The sequence below is a fragment of a genome, unplaced genomic scaffold (genome assembly GCF_019419815.1).
Source record: "Pyrus x bretschneideri cultivar Hongxiangsu unplaced genomic scaffold, Pyrus_bretschneideri_v1 Contig12, whole genome shotgun sequence".
Classification (NCBI taxonomy): domain Eukaryota; kingdom Viridiplantae; phylum Streptophyta; class Magnoliopsida; order Rosales; family Rosaceae; genus Pyrus; species Pyrus x bretschneideri.
The window spans coordinates 6,794,071-6,813,471 of NW_025999413.1; the positions used below are offsets into that span (position 1 = coordinate 6,794,071).

Genomic DNA, 19,401 nt, shown 5'->3' on the forward strand with positions numbered 1-19,401 from the left:
CACAACCACCGGCAGCGGCCATGGCTGCATCATAATTTCCTTTTAACCTTAGTTTTTTTAATTCCAAAATATTATGAAGAGGGAGAAAAAAAAAAAAAAAACAAAAAGATTTCAAAAGGGTAAAAATACAACATAAAAAGATCAGGATATGCGATTACTTATTGATGGGGGTCCCTAGATGGGTAAACCCTTAAAATGTTTCACACTAATAGTAAATCAACATTAATCTCAGCTCAGGTACAATAAAAACAAACCAAATGATTGGGAAAAGAAGAAGAAGAAGAAGCAATCCCTGACCAGAACCCACAACTTGGCCAGAAGATTTTACAGATAAACTTCTAGAGGGAAAAAAATATATATCAGTTTCTCTCTTTCTTTCTTTCCTTTTCTCTTTTTCTTTTGGGTATCGCCGCCTCACCGGAGATGCATGATACACTTCTGACTATATCCCGCAATCTGATTTTACATCTCACTCATAGACCAAAACAAAACCGAAAAACCCTAAAATTGGTAACTCAATGCATTAACACAAAATCCATTTTTAACTTCTAACTCTAACTTCTTTAAAACAGCCACTCCCAGTTAGCTCTTACTAACCAAATCTCTCTTACTGAGATATATAAACGGCGGTGGTGTGCAAAATTCACAGTTCGCCTGCTTCATTATCTTCACCTACAATGTCGTGACATCAGAAATGACGATCCTAGGCAGCAATTCCTGAAAAACAATAGGAACGGAACTTGTAAGTGTCGGCAGTCACAAATATAATGAAGTGAGCTACAACTTTTCAGTTATATACGCACATACACGCACGCACACACACTTTAAGTTGAACATAATAATATCAATGGCTCTGACTTCCAACAAAACTAAGCTATTAAAACAAAGATATTTGCAGTCTAACACACAAATTGCAAGAAATATTGAGTAAAACAGTATCCTAAGCAATACAAAATATCACCAACTTAGAATGGGCGCTCATACGAGAGATTAAGTTATGTAATTATAACGAAATGCTTTATCTTTTAGAACTGTTGCAAGATTCCAGCAAACAAGCAATATGCAGCCATCATAATCTAAGCTGTTAATTGTTCACTGATGGAAACACTGCACAACTAATGTGACCTCAAATCTGAAAAGATGAGGATCAAGAAATGATACTTTCAATGATAGCCTATTCTCTGTCCCTCTTATTTATCTCTCCATTGTTACTTTGATACACAGTCTTAATTGCAGCAGTTGAATGTCCATGAGACAGCATACTTTTTAGCCCAACTACATCTTCCCTCTCCATTTCATGCCCTGATTAGTGATTTTATTACTTAAACTGGCAGACGGAGTTTAAAGGTTGGGTACAGAGGTAATCGTTGCCATTTGGTGAGGAAACACACGTAGGCAAGAGAGAAAGAGAGAGAGAGCCTAGACACATTTTAACCATAGGCTGAGCTGAATTTGTATTTTATAGATTCAACAATCTTCATCATAGACTCATTTAGATTTCTAGATTTCTCATTTTCTTCCATAAAGGTAAAAGATAATACTCAGAGCATCATATTACAGTATACTAATCTGCAAGGACCTTGTAGCTCAAGTAGCATTTATCCCAACACCTTAGGTCTTGGGTTTAATTCCCCCTCCCTAAGTAACGCTTGCATAGAAACAATAAACTTACAAACCATTGAGTATACTTATTGTGTGCCAAAGGTGTAGGTAAAAGAAAGCTCATACTTTAATATGCATGCCTTCAAGCTCAAGTTATGAACATCAAGGCCACTTTACTAGTGAAGATAACCTACAACGAAGAAGGAAAAGAAGCAACTTTATTTTGTCAATGGCACAGATGCTGGATCTCAGGAAAGACAAGATGAACAAGTCCTTAAAACAACAGATATTTTCAACCATTAAGGGCTAGATATTTCAAAATAGAGAGATAAGCAGTGCAGCGGATTAAAGGGGAAAATACAATTTTATACAATTTCTCATACAAAAGAAAAACAAACATTTATGATCCAAAAAAAACACACGCCTACAGAGAAAAAAGAATGAACTTGCAAATCTGGTGAAAAAACAGGAAAACAAATAAACAAACAAACTCAATGTATTGGAATGAGAATAAGAGAGCAACATTCTCAAAAATATTCATATGCCTTTCATTCCGGCACATACGAGTCATTGAGGTAAGATGCATAATCTTCCTACCACATGCAAAAGGGAGCATAAGATAGATGCACAAGAACACAGGAGATCACATAATGCCTTATCAAGTATCAAAGCCATGTTAGAATATAAGATATTGTCAACTGTCTCCATGCCCCTACACACTCCACAATCAATAATCATTTGGGACCATCATCCCCTTAATTACTAAGACGTTGATAATCATATTAGTTATCAAGGAAGGGTCACTGACCAGCTACAACCTCCACCAACGCCAACAAAATACAAATAAACTGAATTGACCGATACAACAAAATTGAAAGCCTTTTCCATTAATAGTCCATCCCATATTTTCCCCATGCCTTTAGTAAACTTGCCAAAAATCCTAACAAACCTAGGACTCCAAAGCAATACACATCCTGACCATTATGTATAATCCTAATAAGGCAACTAAACAGAATTGAGTGTAAAACAAGCTAGAGGAATTGTGATGAGTCCAACCTAAGTCTACTGAACTGCTAACTAGACAGTCACCTAAATCAACTGCACTATACATCAGAAGCTGCAGCGCCGTTCCTTTCTTGGATGGTATGCTAAACTAAATATAATCCAATACTACAGTAATCAGCTCGATGGAACATCAGCTAGAGAAAAAATAGATTTCATGAACCTATTGCTTGGATGCAAAAATTCAAATCAGTTAAATATTGTGGATCAAGTGCAGCATAGCCAGCCAAATAAGCAAGCTCAATAAGGTAGTGAGATTATATGTTACCAATATAAACTTATCCAATTTTGTATGGAGTCTATGGACCCATGCGAATTACTAGAAAAAAGAAAGTTCCCTATATTTCTATTAAAATTAAAAATTAAAAAAATTAAAAAAAAAACTACAGAGAAAAACAAAAAAGATGAAAATATAAGTTACCTCAGATATTGATCCCGTACCTGTATTTGGCTGTCTCTTATTAACACTAAAACCACCAACATAACCAGGAGAACTTTTAGCTGATACATCAGAGGCTGCACCGCCAAGCCCATAACCAAAGGGACCAGGTCCATCTCGATCGGAATTTGATGAACGCCAAGTAGGATCTCCATATACTGAACCGCTACTGTAAAAGTCAGTGAAGGTCCCATCAAAACCACCATTTGATGCAGCAAATGAAGATGTAGGGGCCACACTTGCACCACTGTTTCTTCCATACCCACCAGTTCCCAGATTGTAACTGTTATCCCCAACTCCATAACCAAGATTCCTGCTATTGTTAGAAACATTATTTCCTCCGACTCGAGCTGACATTGCTGAAGAAGGCCAATTATTTGCAGTATTTCCAAACGTACTTCCTCCAATGGTTCCACTTCCTGATCCGACGTAAGCATTGGCATTTGTGGAGTTTGTTCCATAATTAAGACCACCCTCATTCCCATTCCCATTCTCCCACAAGTTCCGAGTCACTGAGCTGAAAAACGAAGATGTGTTTCCTCCATTACCGCCATCATACCCAATGGGGCTGCTAAACCTATTTGAATTATTGATATAATAAGGACTCAAACCCCGCCCATAGCTCATAGTACTATTAAAATTTGCATTTCCACTAAATCCTGGACTCAACCCTGGCTCGTAATTCATACCAATTCCATAACCAGAAGCATATGGAGGAAATCCACTTCGACCACCTGCAACTGGGCTGAATCTACCAAGTCCATAGCCTCCAACTGTACTTGGATTATACCCCTGAGTGTAGCCATTAAGGAAGCTATTGACCCTACCAAGACCATAGTTGTATCCTGCAAGAGGGCTGCGACTGGGACCAGGTGATAACTCTTTCGGAACTGCTCGCTTTACCTCAACCATTTTCCCGTTCAGTTCATGAAATGTCTTAAGCAAAACCTTGTCCACTGCCTCCTCTGAATCATAAGTGATAAATCCAAAGCCTCTTGGCCTCTGGGTGCTGTGATCATACATCACCACAACATCCGTGATTGTTCCAAACTGTTCAAAGTACTTCTTAAAGTCACTCTCCGTGACAGTGGATGCTAAACCTCCAACAAAAATCTTTCTTGTGCGACCTGGACCTGGACCTGGAGAACCCTGGATGCTCCCACTGCTTCTACCCAAAATATTCTGGTCATCCCTGGGAACGGCCTTTTTCGCTTCAACCTGAGAATAGAGAATGCAAGGGTTAAAACCAAGATCAAAGTATATAAGCACCTGGATTAATTTAACAGGGTATAAGAAGTGAAGAGCAAAGTAATGCATCAACTAAAATGATCGCGGGAGAAAAATAAAATAATGAGAACCGTGATTTACTCTAGCTCAATTTGAAATTTAGTTTAACACAGAACCATAGGAAATGAATTTGTGCAGTTACATTCACAGACACCTAACTGTAACGAGCAAATGAATTTGCTTCGCCATTTCTGTTATCCAAAAAGAAAGCACAACGATGCTTGGTCATTGTGTAAACATAAAAGTGCAACTGAAGGACAAAACTACATTCATCAAGAAGAAGTTATTTTGATTACCATCCTTCCATCGATGTTGTGCTTCTCCATTATGACACTGTCCGCCACAGCTGGGTCAGAAAAAACTACAAAACCAAAACCACGAGCACGGCCTGTGGTCCGATCCTTCATTATCACTGCTTCTACCACCTCCCCGAAACCGCTGAAATACTCTTTTAGCCGCTCCTCATTCGTATCCCACGATATGCCGCCGATAAACAACTTACCACTATCGGATTGCATTTTCACTACAGGCCACAAGCACGTCGTCAATTAAGCTTCACAAATCAAACCCAACCCAAGGAAAAATGTAAACGTCTAATCAAAATCTCAATCCCAACCCGATAAAGATGGAGCATTTTACAACGGATCCGATATAATTCTACAACACTAGTAAACCAATTCCAAAAACCAAAATGCACACAATCACCAATCCAATCCAACACCAACACCGGCAGCTCAAAGTCTATATTTTTTTTATCAATCCACCTAACTAGAACCAAATGCAGAAAATAGATAACCAACCAAACTAGAAAGAATAGTACCTTATTTTTTAAATATTAAGAAGACAGATTGTCGTCCGATTCAAAAACAAGTGTTTGTGGATTTAATTTAGAAGCATCCGATCCTTCACCGATCAAATACAGGACCCAGAATTATGCACACCTACCAGAAGAAGAAAGAAGAAGAAAAACATAAACCAGAGAGAATTTTCAATCAGAAAAATCACCAGGATCCGAACCCACAACAAATTCAGAAAAAGCAAACAAAAAAACCCAAATCAGATTTCCCCCCATACCGGCAGATTAACGAAAACTCAGATGCCAAATCGTGCAGAAAATTAAGATCTGAGAGGAGGCACTGTAAGAATAAGAACAGAGGGCATGTTCAACCTCCTCCCCATATACGCCCCCTCCAATCCTTTTGTTTGTTCTTTCGATGGTGATTAACAAATGCAAATTCAGTTACCAAACAGATGAGTATTACGAGATTAAAAAATGTGTCTTTCCAGAGAGAGAAGGAGAGGTTTGTGAGAGAGAAAGGGAGGGCATCGACGGTCTCTGAAGAATATATAGCCACTGCGGAAAATGGGAAGCTCAAGATTTTCAGTTTTTCTCTTTTTTTCTATTTATATTATATCTTTTACAGGCTTTTTTTTTATTTTATGAACAATTTGATTCGAAAATTCATAGAAATGCAAACAAAAATAATAAATCTAGAAGAAAATAAAATTGGAGAAATTAGTCATGGAAATATATGGTTTTCTCTGGTGTCATAAAATGGGAAGGATTACGTTACCATGTCGTTCCCGTCGCCGTTCATTCCTTTTATAGCTTTTTCTGGGCTAAGGTCATTCCTTATATAGTTATTGACAAAAACGATGCCGTTTAAGGAAATTTGAAACCACACTAAAGCCTTGATTTTGAGGACATTTTTTTAGGCCTCTTCTGATCTTTGGTTTGTATATTTTTTACCTAATACAAGATATTAGAAAGGGATAAACGGAGGAAGTGGAATATTTTTAACCAACTGAGTTATGATATTTTTTTTTTTTTTAGTTTTTTTATTACTGATTATTTTGCTTGCTCGGACCATGCACCTGAATTTGGAACATTGTTTTGATTTGCCGTATGAACTTCCTATCAAGTTTCGAGCATCTTAATCTTTGAAAACGTATTTCGTTAGCTCAACTTTTTGTCTATTCAAGTAGAGAAAACTCACACAATAATAGTGGAAAATTTGATGCTTGGAAGATAATTGGCATGTTTTAGAAAACTAAGACCATCTCCAAAAGAGATGTCAAATTTTAAACCTAAAATTTAGATTTGAAGGCTTACATGGCACTTTGACATCTTTAAAACTTTTGCTCTCCAACCGATATATCCAATTTTAAACATAAAATAATAATTCATGTACTTTCTTTGCATTGGGAATGAAAAGAAACAAAAGGATAATGCTTTAAACTAATAAAAAAATTAATAAAAACATTTAATAATTAATTAAAAAAATCTAAAGGTGTTGTCAAATTTGGCAGTAAGGGAAAGAAATGTCAATCCAAGTCATGTCACATCAGATTTGGTTTCTCGATTGGAAAACATTAATGTTGTCTTTTGTTACCGTTATTGCTGATTTGGACAATTTGACATCTCGTTTAGAGATGCTCTAAAAAGCTCTGAACCAAATTGAAGGTCAACTAGACTAATTGAAAGAAGGTTGTTGTTGCGGATGATGGAATTATTGCATGACCAAATTTAACCATGGAAGCGGTCTTTGTTACGACTATGGCAATTACAAGGTTTGTTTTTTGTTTACCTAGGTGTAGTCAAATAAGATGAGAGGATTTTAATAGATTTTGTTAAGCGATGGGTTTGATAGAATTATGTAGAATTTTACAAAGTTCATATAGATTTTGAAATATTTAAGAAGATTCATATAACAAATTTTATTGGATTTTGATGGATTTTCTTAGACTCCAAATCACTTAAAAAATCGGCAACTACCAATTTATATATATATATATATATATATATATATATATATCTCTCTCTCTCTCTTCTAGCACCAACTTGGGGGCTCTTGCTCCTTTATATTTCTCTGTCATCTAAATATTTCCCCCTTTAAACCAACAACCACTCGCGACCAGCCACTTCAAATCCAGTCAATCATAAAATTAAACTTGAAAATAATAATTTCAGCCCACAAAATTAAAAAAAGAAGTGAACCCATCCAAATCTTTTGTATGAATCCAAAACACATACTAAAGGAGGCCATAATTTTGTATTTTTGAATACATAGGTTCCTTTCAATTTTTTTTGGAAATTCTACAATAACATTGAAATTGTTAGGGTTAGAATTTCAATTGGGATTGTACCATTGTTAGAGTAGCAGTGGATCGGTTGCGAAGAGGGATGAGGGTGGCTAACCCTAAAGATCATTGGACGAAGAGGTTGGCAGGTTCTTTTTTGTCTAAGCTTATGGGGGCGTGAAACGAAATCAAAGTGGAGATGGTTGGAGTTTTGATGGCATTTGGTATCTATACCATTCACCTTCAAATTCATCAAAATTCCTCGCTCATTAAAATCCTAGTAAATCTTTGGCATTTCATACTTAGGATTTGGATGTACCCTAATCAACTACATCTGGGTTTGAATGCATTCTTTAAAATCCTTTAAAATCTTAATTTGACAATACTATGATTTCAAAATCTTTTAAAATAATCTTTTTAATTTATAACTGACTACACATTGATTTTAAAGTCTATTAAAATCTCATCAAATCCTAATTTGACTACATCCCTTATATATTTTCTCTTGAATACTCTGCATTAAGATAACTTGATGCAAAATTAAAATATAATGAAAATATTTAAAAAGAGTGAGTGACCAACGTGGAGTTGGTGATGAGTAGCATCATTCATAAAATGTTAAATTTAAAACTAGTTGGCATGTTCCAAACCCAAACGTTAACTTTTCATTGAAAGAAAAGGTACTACAAAACCCAAATATTAAATTAGAAATAATCAAACAAAAATAAAATCAACATTTAATTTATTAATCTTCTAAACCAATCGACTTTCCTCTGTACTTTTTGTTAATAGGAATGGTTGGTGACCATCCATTGATATTGTTGGCCATGAATACTATTCCCCCTTTATATCACTCAAAGTACATTAATTATCCTTTTTCTTGTCCCATTTTACATGATTTAAATATTGTTTTGAGTTTTTCAAACTAAGTACACAAAATATTACTTAATTAGAATTCAACCATTTTTAAGATCAACTTGTACTCTAAATAAACAAGCATACATTGAAACTAGAAGTTTTGAAGCCTTTTATTTTTCGATGAGATCAAAAGTTCACTACTAGAAATAGAAGCATGTAGTTTTAGTTTTGATAATAGTTCAACAATTAAAGAAAACACACAAACACCCTTTTGAAAAACATACACGTATATATCATCGAGATCAAATGTTCTGCATCCATTTTGTGTGTGCCCTCTTTGTGGTCTTTATTATTGATTGATACGTATTAAGTTTATGATAACAAAGTTAAAGATGATTAATTTTATTAATACGTGTCAATTAATGATAATGACACAAAAGATACCGCATACAAAATGAGTGCAGAAGATTTTAACTCAAGTCCATCACCCAAAATTACCACCAACCTTATTTGCTACTTCACATTATCTCCACCACCCAATAACACTTTAAAGCTTCAAGCAAATATGAAAAGAATACAAGGAGAAGAAAAAAAAAAGAGAGAATAAAGGTCTTTAGAGAGAAGGAAGGTGCATATAAGAAGTTTAAAATTACTTCTTTTATATGAATAATGCAATATAAAATAAAAAGTATCACATTATTCAGTTAGACTTTTTGCAATCGATGATATATTTTATTGGACAAGACAATATTTTAAGATCTGTGAATAAGAATTCGAACTCGCATGTAAAGGACAACGCTGCTCTATTCAAAGTTGAATGTTAATTTAGGTACCTTGCTCATAATTTCAAAATTTCACCACTGAAATGGAAAAATAAAAAAAATAAAGCCTCCATTTGCTTTTAACAAGAGCAAAGAATTTCAAGTTTTTAACTTAAAGAATGTCACTTTCAGAAACTTAATAGAATAAGAAGGGGCTTTGGATTAATTAAATTTAGTAAGATTGGGATCATGGAATATGATTAGCAATCAGCATCTTTCTTCGTGCTCCCCACGAAAGGGAGTTTGGTCCTTCCACTCGATCGTTACTGCTTACTGGCCTACACTACAACCTCCACGTATCTCTAACATTTACACTACCCTTTTCGTTTTTGAAGAGTTTCTTATCACAAAACGCTACCTAATGTTATTAACACGTTGGCGACACATTAACATTATGCTTACTTATATTAAAAAATGCGAATTAGTAATATTACGTAGTTGTGTGAGTTGTGGTTGTCATATGTTAAAAATAAATAGAAAATCATAGTTTCTTTTTGAAGTTTAATGATTTCTTTAACTTGTCGTGTTTTTAGCTTCTACAACTTTTAATTAGTTGACTCTTAACCTAATAATATTTCTCTTTCCAAAGTCTATAGAGACCTAAGTTCAAATTCAAACTACTCCTATAAATAATGATAATATTGAAAAAGAACGACTTTTGATAAATATCATTCCTGTGTATTTATATTGACAACTTTTACCAGGCAAGGGATTAATATGGTCATTTTATATCCAAAGTCGATCGATCTAATGGTTAGTTCATGTGTGATGATGGGATCCGAGGAGTCATCATGCCATCACATGCATGCAAAATTATATTATTATATTTGATACATGTATTATTATGTCTGTGTGTATATATGTATATCAAGCCCCTTTGAGAAAGGGTTCCCCGACAACAATAAAAAAAACCTTATTCCACTAGTGAGGTCGGCTGTATAAATTATAAAATGCTATTGTGCTCGGTTTTACGTCAAATCTTCCGTTAGCTCTAGGCACTCAATGACTTTTCTTAGAGTCTCTTTTCAAATCTTTCTCTACCTCTTCTACCACGAGCCTTTGTCTCAGGGCAACAGGAAAGCGATTCCCATTTTTTGATAAAAAAGGAGATTAGTTGTTGAACCTGCTTTGCATCGGACTTTAGGGATCCGATCCGTTTATTTTGTAATTCTCAATTCACACATTATCCTTGTGAAAATTCAATTAAATCTAAAACTTTTTGCCCATTTAATTTTCATGATGAAATTTGAATGTTTCTAATAACCTAATGCTCATCAATTTTTTTAAAGAGTAATGTTATTCATATCATGTCTTTGTATCACATTTTTGTACCACCTTATGTGGCATTTGATGTGAACAACCACATCATTTGAATTAATCAGGTTTTTAAATTTAGTTCATTATTTAATAAACTAATAATTAAGAAAAACTGATTAATTAAATAATAATTGTGGTATACGATAAGTCTTTCTCCTTCATTTCCTTGGGTTTTGCAAATTTGTCAAATGATGTGACTGTCCACATCATATGCCACCTATTATGGTATAGAAATATAGTATAAAAATATGGTATGAATAGCATTACTCTTCTTTAAATTTAATTAGATGCCTTAAATATTTTTAATTTAGCTAATAATTTGCAAGGATATCTTTGAGTTGCAACTTAAAAAAATAGACGATTCATATCGTAACGTGGTAGAGGCCCCACAACTAATCGTCATTTAAAAAAATAACAATAAAGAACGAGCATCCATTCACCGTACGCATACACCTATATATTCTGGTTTTGTACTTGAAAGAGGAATGCATATGCCCAGTTGTTGTTGCCCCCTTGATTCTACACTTCAAATTAATAACTTAATCACGCATTATCTTCATTAATTAATGTTGTACTTCAAGCTCAATATCCATTAATCCATGGCAATAACTGCAAGACCTGTTTATTTTATTTTATTTTATTGAAAATTTTCAGTTTCTCCATTTTCTTGTGCTTACCTCGTCTGCTAAAACTAACACCTGCTCTGATTTTGACCTTTTCGACCAACTGAATCTTCGGTTCTTGCAGTGACGTCCAGGTACAACAACCCTACCTTCGTCCCATCCACCAGACGCGTCCAAATTTTGCTAGCAGAACTACTCAAGCTTCTACAGGATGGATTGCATTGGCAGTCGATCCAACCAGAAGGCTATCATCGCTCTTTGCGCAGTTGTATCGGGAGTATGGCAGTTTATACAACACCTACAACCAGTTACATTACAGCCCATGAATCAAACAGGAGCTCTTGCTTTCAAGTTTCAAACATCTCTGCAGACTAGCTAACAGCACCACATTCAATCTTATACCGCAAGCTGGGATTCAGTTTCAAAGAATACCCCCTCAGACTCACCCAACTTCCGGGCCAAATATTCAAACCGTCGGGATGAACTACTCTACTCGTCTTTACTACCAATACTTCGACCACATTTGTACGCTCTAAAGTCATGCGCTTTGCTTACTTCCCCTCTCCCTTTGTTTTCTCTGTATGTGTTTACAGCAATAGTTTACTAATCAACCAGCTGGTGAAAAGAAATAAGTCAAATAAAGAAGGGTGAAAAATGGATAGAAAATTAGTAAATCATCATGAATCATCTTCAAAATAGGATTGAATGTGAATTCGAGCCCTAACATTTTGATATAGCCCTGTTCAGTAAGGTTAAGTTCTATGATACGGTAGAGTCTAAACAACATCGTAGCTTTTCTGCATACCAAGCACTGGCAAAAGAGTTGACGTTGATTGTGAAGTGGAGAATTAGCATGATCATAGGCCCTTGACGGCTAGGTATGAGTCACGAAGCTACCTATCTGCAGCAACTCCTCATGCTTGTCCTTTGTTACATGTAACTCCAACGTCACCTGTCATATATGACAAGAAATTTGTTAAAATGGACGGATGATGCTCCAACACTGAATGTAGTATAAAATTAACCAAGCACCTTGAACTTTTTTCTCCGGTAGAACGTTTAAATTTCCATTGTTTGTGGATTTTGAAGAAATTATTCAAAAGATAATTCTCGAAATCATCAAAGAAAAAACGATTCCTATTCTTTACAATACAGGTATCAGGGCCCTTTTAAGAACATGAAACTATTGGAAATTTTTATGATGTGAAGCTGGGCAGTGCACATAAATTGTAAATAGACATCTGTTATAAGAAATAATGACAGTCTGAGCCACTCCAAGGTCATACAGAGATTCAGAAGATTAGAAATAGTATTTCCGTTAAGATGTCAACTGCATAGACCAACTAAAGCCTGTGCACATATGCAAATTTCATAAGGATAATTGGACTCACCTCCTTGAAGATTTCACTACGAGAGATCTCCTCAAAGCCCTACATCAACCATATGAGAGTTTAGTGAGCCACAAGGAAAAACAAGTGCAAATTAAATGCAAGGGGAATATGAGAGGCCAACATTGCATGAGTTTGTGATAAGAGAAAATCAGAAAGAGAGGGAGAAAGACACACAGACGGACCAATTTCCGAAACAAGCTAAGAGATGCTCCATTTTGTTCCCCAATTTTAGCACGGAAGATGTGGACCGCCAAATTTTCAATTGCAAAGGCCATCATCATCAAGGCCGATTCCTTCCCAAGTCCTTTACCACGACTAAATTAGCAAGAGAAAATACTGAAAAATTACATTATAGCATACATATAATAGTCCCTAAAGTGAAAACTAAGTGAGGAAGAAACATAAATATTTGGTGCTGGAATGCTTCAAACGAACAAGCACATACACAAATAGAAAAACAAAGGGAAACCAGATTAAATCGAACGCAATCACTTCTGTTTTTTACCATCAGAAGAAAGTAAAGGAAGGTACCATTTCTGTTCAGCAATCATTATTTCAATCTCTCCCATGTGGGGATCGTCCAGGTCATTCATATATAAGTTCACATCACCAATCATGGCTGCAAACCATTAATCATAACGTTACTCACTCATTAATCATAACACAAAACAAAATTCTTTGAAAATATGTTTTTTTTCGTTGTTTCCTCCTCGATTTCTAGTAAAAAGAAACTGATCATAAAAACACGAGCAATATCATGTAAACTGATACAACTTAACAATTCCCAAGTTTACTTGCTGAAAACTAGAAAAGTAACAACCTTCTCAGGAATTTCAATTAAAACCATCCAACCAACTGTTCATTTTTTTTAAGAGTGGTGATATGCCCACCCCCATGTCTTATTTCCCCACCCACCTTATATTTACACCCACCATAAAAAGTGAAAAAATACATCAACTCTTTTCCCACCCACCATTATTTCCAAAATAACCCTACATATTTCTTTTTCAATTTTTTCTTGCTTTAAAAAAATTATTACAAATTAAAAAAAAAAACAATTATCATTAAATGAAAATACCCAAGAACTCCAAATATCACCAGCAGCAGCCCTCTCCCCAGAAAATTTGCAGAACCGTCACTATTGACTCCCCAAATCCCCAACACCAAGCGCCCCTCCTCTATCAACAACCATCGCAGCACCACCACGTCTTGAAAACCGCTTCGGTACCCAATTTCTGTCGTTTCCAATTTGAATTCAGACCACACAAGAGAGAGTGTGATTAAATTGGAAGAGCTTCACTCATATTTTGGTGTTGCATTAGCTTTCCCTAACATCAAATTCCTCCAAATTCAGTATATGGTAGGTATCCAAATTGTTCCAAAACACCAAACACAATCAGAGTTCAATGAGTGTCGGATCCGTGAGTCCCCTAATGTAATCTGGACTATGAGCTTCTCTCCTCATCTATCTCAACATTATAATAGTCTTGAAGACTAACTTGCTCTACTCTCTGGTGAAGCTTGATCACACCTTCCACAACATGCGCTTTATTGTGAGCCTCGAGGCTTTGCTTTGTCAAGTCCGAATTCACCCTCTTCCTGATAAGTTTAATTTCTGAACTTCCTTCCCCAGGAAAGCTTGTGGGGGTTCATGATATTTTTTTCTTTTTCTTATTTATGATATTTTAGGTTTTTTTTTTATCAGTATAACTAATAATTTGTTTAAAAAGAATCAATTTAACTAATAATTATGTGGCAAGACATGATTGGTTGGTCTTTAGGTCTTTAAAGGTCTTTTTATACTAGGATAAATTTGTCAATAAGAGTATCATTTTATGGTGGGTGTGGAAATAAGACACTGGGATTGGCTTAACAGCACTCTTTTTTAATAACAAACTGTTCTTAAAAATATGTACTTTGCATACCTAAGGTAAGTAATCATTCTAATTTCTCCTTAAGATAAGTAATCATTCTAATTTCTCCTTAAGATAAGTAATCATTCTAATTCTCCTTAAGATAAGTAATCATTCTAAATTCTCCTTAATTTTCTCAGCAACCAATCAGAAAGTAATTAGTGAAGAAAGACTGTAAATTTGGCTAACCTTCCACATGGGGTTCTCCATGGCTGAACTCTCCCACAACCAATTGCTTATCCAATACAATGAAAGTCTGCTCTGCAAAACCCAATTCCAAGTTCCAAATTTTCAATCATTCACCAAACCAGTAATACAACTACACAAAAAACCCCCAATCGTTTATCAAAACTAAATTCAACACTTTTTTTTCCCAAAAGATCAAACCTTTAACTGCAGAATCCACAATTAGTCAAAACCCAGTTCAGTTTTTGTTACGAAAAAGCAAGGCAATACATAAAAACCAACAAAAACACCACAGAGAGAGAGAGAGAGTACTGTTGGGGTCTTGGGTCCAGGTGAGCTGCATCTGGTATTCCTGGTCGAGGGTGAGGGGCTCGGAGCCGGTGGCTTGGAGGAGAGCTGGGTCCTTCATCCAGTCGTGGTATTTTGGGACGTGTTCCTTCATGTACGGGACCAGTATCACTCTCCCTCCCTCCAAGCTCACTTTCTCTTTCTCTCGCTCCATCGCTGGTTTCCCTTCCTATCTCTCACACTCGCACGTACAAACTGACCGTCACAATGACAAAGATTAGTTAACCCCCGACGACGCCGTTTGGTTAGAAAGACTAATACAAGTCAAAGTTCTTTCTCTCAACCACAAGAAGTTGGCTTTTAGATTTTGTTTTTTTTTATTTCTTTTATTTCTTTGGAAAATATATGGAAGAGAGAGTTGGAGATAAATGTGAAAGAGAGAGGGAGTAACGGAGAGAAAATGTGGGAGGCAAGAGAGGTTTGCGATATGACGTCATGATATGTGAGTGAAAGAAGAAAAAATATACAACAAAATTTAGTTTGTACAAAATTGCATTACTTCAATCATTTTTTTGTAATATACGATTAAATTATCTTTCGTCTTGTTTGGTTAACAAAGAGGCTTTATTAATAAGTAGCGATTACAATTTTTGACAAAAGAAAAAGAATGAAGGGAGTAGAGCTGGGGAAGACTGTCAGCCACCACGTTAGTTACCAAGGCCCACCCCAATAACAACTCAAATTTTCCTAGGTAAAAGTAACCCTTAACAAATCTCTATATTTGATTGAAACAAATTTGGAAAGAAGTGTAATTTAAATTTTTTTTCTTATCTTAATAATATTATTTATATATGAATTAAATTCCTTAATCATGGTTAACTAATTGGACATAACGCCCTCTAGGAATGGTGATTCTAGTACGAGTAGTATATACATATTTTTAAAGTTTTTTTACTATTAGGAGAGGAGAGTTCGAAACTATTTGCTTTTACTTTGCGAACCTTAGGCAATGGAGACGGATTCACTCAGTTGCTGATCGAAATCAAATGAATATACACAAATGCCTCGCTCCCAAATGTATGATTGGTCGAGGACGGAAGGTAGCCTTAGCCTCGTTTGGCCCTGCTTCTACTTAGGATCAATACAATAATTTAAAGGAGGGGGAAGTTTCGAACCCGAGACGCATTGATAGAAACTCAACATTTTATCCACTAAAATATTGAACCACATGCAGTATAAGTAGTATATAAATTGCAAGTAATTTTCACTCAAGGAAAGAAAATGAGAACCAATTGGCAATTAGACAAAAGGGATTAACTTTGGCAAGGAATTAGCCAAAAGAAAACGTCTTTGGCCCTTTGGGTGATGATCTGATTAATTGAGTTAAGCAAATGAAATATATAATTGTGCTCAAGCGTCTACTTTCTATATAATGATGCTCTCTAGGATAAAGTAATCAAAATTCCCTTGCTTCAAAGCCAAGCACAATCCTTGAAATATTTTTAGCCATCATAATTCATCAGAAAAAAACACCTCCACTTCCACTTGAAGCATCATTTTCTACTCCACCAAACAAACACTTTGGTTGCCTTAACCTCAAAGCTAAGCAGTGCTTAGTAAACACATAAGTTCTCCACAGCCATGATGATCAATTACATCAACCTCAATACCAAACACTTAAATGTTAACAAAAGCTTGCCAACCAATTCTACATCCCTAGCTTCCACTCTCTTTGATATTCAACCCTTGTTCCCAGCCATCAATATGCTCTTCCTCCTGTCCCTTTTCCTTCTCTTTTCCTTTCCCTATGTCACATTTTCTGCCCATTGCACCACCACCACCTCCACTAAAACCTTTCAAAAATGCATCACACTCCCTACCCAACAAGCCTCCATAGCATGGACTTTCCATCCCCACAATGCCACCCTAGACCTTGTTTTCTATGGTACTTTCATATCCCCTTCCGGGTGGGTCGGGTGGGGCATCAACCCGACCTCTGCGGAAATGACTGGCACACGTGCTCTGATCGCCTTTCCGGACCCTAGCACCGGTCAAATAGTCGTCCTCCCTTACCTCTTAGACCCAACCACAAAGCTCCAAAAACGCCCTCTCCTCTCCCGCCCTCTTGACATCCACATTCTCTCCTCGTCTGCCACCCTATACGGTGGAAAATTGGCCACCGTCCACGGCGGCGCTTCCATCCAAATATTCGCTACATTGAAACTCACGCCAAACAAGACAAAGCTCCACCACGTGTGGAACCGTGGTCTCTACGTCCAAGGCTACTCGCCGACCATACACCCAACCACCGCTAACGACCTTTCATCCATAACAACATTTGATGTCATGTCAGGCACTACGGCCACACACCACTCCAACATTGGCACACTCAGAACAGTGCATGGCATCATGAACGCCATTGCATGGGGCATCATGCTTCCCATTGGAGCAGTGCTTGCACGCTACCTCAGGCACATACAATCATTAGGTCCCACATGGTTCTATGTGCACGCTGGGGTCCAACTGTTTGCCTTTTTCCTAGGGACTGTAGGGTTTGCTATTGGGATTAGGCTTGGGGATATGTCACCTGGGGTCCAGTATGGGCTCCACAGGAAGCTAGGGTTTGCAGCATTTTGCTTGGGAGCGCTTCAAACCCTAGCACTACTGTTTCGACCTAAAACTACAAACAAGTACAGGAAGTACTGGAAATCTTACCACCATTTAGTTGGGTATGCATGTGTGGTGCTGGGTGTGGTGAATGTTTTCCAAGGTTTTGAGGTGATGGGAGAAGGGAGGTCTTTTGCGAAACTGGTTTATTGCTTGGGATTGTCTACACTGATTGGGGTTTGCATTGCTTTGGAGGTGAATTCTTGGGTGGTTTTTTGTAGAAAATCAAAGGAGGAGAAGATGAGGAGGGAAGGTATATTTGGAGCGTCGGATAAGGGCAGCGGAATCTTCAGATGATCAGAGGCATCACAGTATTGAATAATGCTTCTCCCACATGGAAATTTATCAATCCACGAACACAAGTTGTTTGTCTGAAGGTCGACTTAGAGGATTTTTTTTTTTTTTTTAATTAATGTGTGAGGATAATTCTTTGTTCTTGTTTTGATGTCATAATTTCAAGAATCATATTTATAGCTGCAATTTTGGTTTGCTTTTTTTTTTTTTTTCCTTCATATTTTTGTAAAGAGGTGAGATCATGGACAAAGTTGTTGTTGATGTTATTCCATTACCAAGGCTTCACTCAACTACTTTACAAGTCGGGTTTTTTACCCTTGGTACTCTCCAATTCTTTCGATCTGGGTTAACAACTATCTAACTCAATTTGTTTAATCTTTAAGGAAGAAATCTTAGATTCTTAGGTTGTTTAGGTACAAAACTTGTCTACCTTTCACAGTTTTACTCGATACTTGATTGCTTCATTGGGTTTATGACTAAGGATACTCAGTCCACTGAGGAAAGCCCAAGGTGGGAAGTAAAGTTGACTATTAAAAGAACGGAAGCCAACGTCCCACATCGGCCAAAACATGGTTTCTAAACGACTTTATATACTCTTTCTTGACGTCAGGGCTTGTCCCTTCGGGGACATCCGATAAAATTGGAACGATACAGAGAAGATTAGCATGGCCCCTGTGCAAGGATGACACGCATAAATCGAGAAATGGTCCAAATTTTTTTTTGTCATTTTTACATGATTTTCCTTCTGTAATCTTGAATAAATTTCTAATGTTGTTTTTACATAAACCGTCATATGATGTTACTAAGTTATGCGCTACACATAAACAAAAAAATAATCTTAAATTATTAACGATTTTACCTGATTTTACTATTTTTTTAAGGAGAAATATTTTAACGTGATATTATTGATTCAAGTGTTATAATGAGCTAATAAGGGTAAGTATTTTCCCACAAAGCTAAAGGAGTAACTACTTTTCTAACCTATAATATATTAATGGTAAAAAAAAATACATCAAAATAATTTGCCACGCAATCAAGTGATATAATTAACCTACATATTACATTAACAGTGGACAATAATAATACGGGCTTGACAGAAAATTACAAAAAATATTTGTCAAGAATGGGATTCGAACCCATGCCCTTTCGGACCAGTACCTGAAACTGGCGCCTTAGACCAACTCGGCCATCTTGACATTAATTGATTAGCTTTCAATCTTTTAGATATACTTGATGATAGAACAACTACTTGGGTGTATGCCAACCTGTATCTCACACTTAACAAAAGATTTTTTTTCCAGCCAATTACTAGGTAAAACTTTGGAATAATCTTAATCATATTTAACCAATCTTAATCATATCCACTTGTTATCAAAACGACTTTGAGTGAGTTTGTCTAGTGAATTTATGAGTAACTCTCTTAAATATTTCTTTTTAAAATAGGACTTGATATATATAAAAAGACGAAAATCAAACTCTTATCATAAGTATTCAAGAGCAGAATTTGAATGCAAGTGTTCTATAAATTCAACTTAAATCACTTCTAATTAAAAATTGGGTATCCAGCATTGT

General features: G+C 36.1%; 3 protein-coding genes and 2 non-coding genes across 8 annotated transcripts; 2 read left to right on the forward strand and 3 right to left on the reverse strand.

The window, feature by feature from the left end:
• Positions 1-126: 126 nt before the first annotated feature.
• LOC103955046 (heterogeneous nuclear ribonucleoprotein 1) lies at positions 127-5,952 on the reverse strand. 3 transcript variants are annotated; one of them, XR_007255984.1, is made up of 6 exons: positions 5,465-5,951; positions 5,211-5,331; positions 4,687-4,913; positions 3,106-4,321; positions 1,729-1,792; positions 127-717 (listed from the first exon to the last, which is right to left on the reverse strand). XR_007255984.1 is itself a non-coding variant. In XM_048578208.1 (5 exons), the coding sequence occupies exons 3-5, from the start codon at positions 4,906-4,908 to the stop codon at positions 704-706; spliced, it is 1,452 nt and encodes a 483-aa protein (XP_048434165.1). In that variant the 5' UTR covers positions 4,909-4,913; positions 5,211-5,331; positions 5,465-5,951; the 3' UTR covers positions 127-703. The 3 variants fall into 3 exon arrangements, 1 of the variants encoding a protein (XP_048434165.1); XR_007255985.1 differs by lacking the exon at positions 5,211-5,331 and having other exon boundaries at positions 5,465-5,952; XM_048578208.1 differs by lacking the exon at positions 1,729-1,792.
• Positions 5,953-11,738: 5,786 nt separating this feature from the next.
• On the reverse strand, positions 11,739-15,097 carry LOC103955047 (N-acetyltransferase 9-like protein). 2 transcript variants are annotated; one of them, XM_009366915.3, is made up of 6 exons: positions 14,893-15,097; positions 14,584-14,655; positions 13,013-13,100; positions 12,664-12,796; positions 12,482-12,520; positions 11,739-12,042 (listed from the first exon to the last, which is right to left on the reverse strand). In XM_009366915.3, exons 1-6 carry the CDS (start codon positions 15,080-15,082, stop codon positions 11,965-11,967), a joined length of 600 nt encoding a protein of 199 aa, XP_009365190.2. In that variant the 5' UTR covers positions 15,083-15,097; the 3' UTR covers positions 11,739-11,964. The 2 variants fall into 2 exon arrangements, with proteins under 2 accessions (XP_009365190.2, XP_048434166.1); XM_048578209.1 differs by lacking the exon at positions 13,013-13,100 and having other exon boundaries at positions 12,664-12,785.
• A 1,282-nt stretch (positions 15,098-16,379) lies between these two features.
• LOC125474137 (cytochrome b561 and DOMON domain-containing protein At2g04850-like) lies at positions 16,380-18,547 on the forward strand. Its single transcript, XM_048577581.1, has one exon. It carries the CDS (start codon positions 16,510-16,512, stop codon positions 17,830-17,832), a length of 1,323 nt encoding a protein of 440 aa, XP_048433538.1. The 5' UTR covers positions 16,380-16,509; the 3' UTR covers positions 17,833-18,547.
• LOC125474566 lies at positions 18,445-18,547 on the forward strand. The gene has a single exon (XR_007256036.1). It is a non-coding gene; the product is annotated as a U6 spliceosomal RNA (small nuclear RNA).
• Positions 18,548-18,944: 397 nt separating this feature from the next.
• TRNAL-CAG lies at positions 18,945-19,025 on the reverse strand. The gene has a single exon. It is a non-coding gene; the product is annotated as a tRNA-Leu (tRNA).
• Positions 19,026-19,401: the final 376 nt, after the last annotated feature.

Bases quoted from the DNA above. Each gene is read 5' to 3' on its own strand.
- LOC103955047 (XM_009366915.3), bottom strand. From the start codon at position 15,082: ATGGAGCGAGAGAAAGAGAAAGTGAGCTTGGAGGGAGGGAGAGTGATA. The intron at 13,101-14,583 runs GTTAGCCAAATT...AATGGTTTGCAG, and splicing joins TGGAGAACCCCATGTGGAAG to CCATGATTGGTGATGTGAAC. The intron at 12,043-12,481 runs GTGAGTCCAATT...CATATATGACAG, and splicing joins GTAGTGAAATCTTCAAGGAG to GTGACGTTGGAGTTACATGT.
- LOC103955046 (XM_048578208.1), bottom strand. From the start codon at position 4,908: ATGCAATCCGATAGTGGTAAGTTGTTTATCGGCGGCATATCGTGGGAT. The intron at 4,322-4,686 runs GTAATCAAAATA...CTCTATTCTCAG, and splicing joins ACAACATCGATGGAAGGATG to GTTGAAGCGAAAAAGGCCGT.
- LOC125474137 (XM_048577581.1), top strand. From the start codon at position 16,510: ATGATGATCAATTACATCAACCTCAATACCAAACACTTAAATGTTAAC.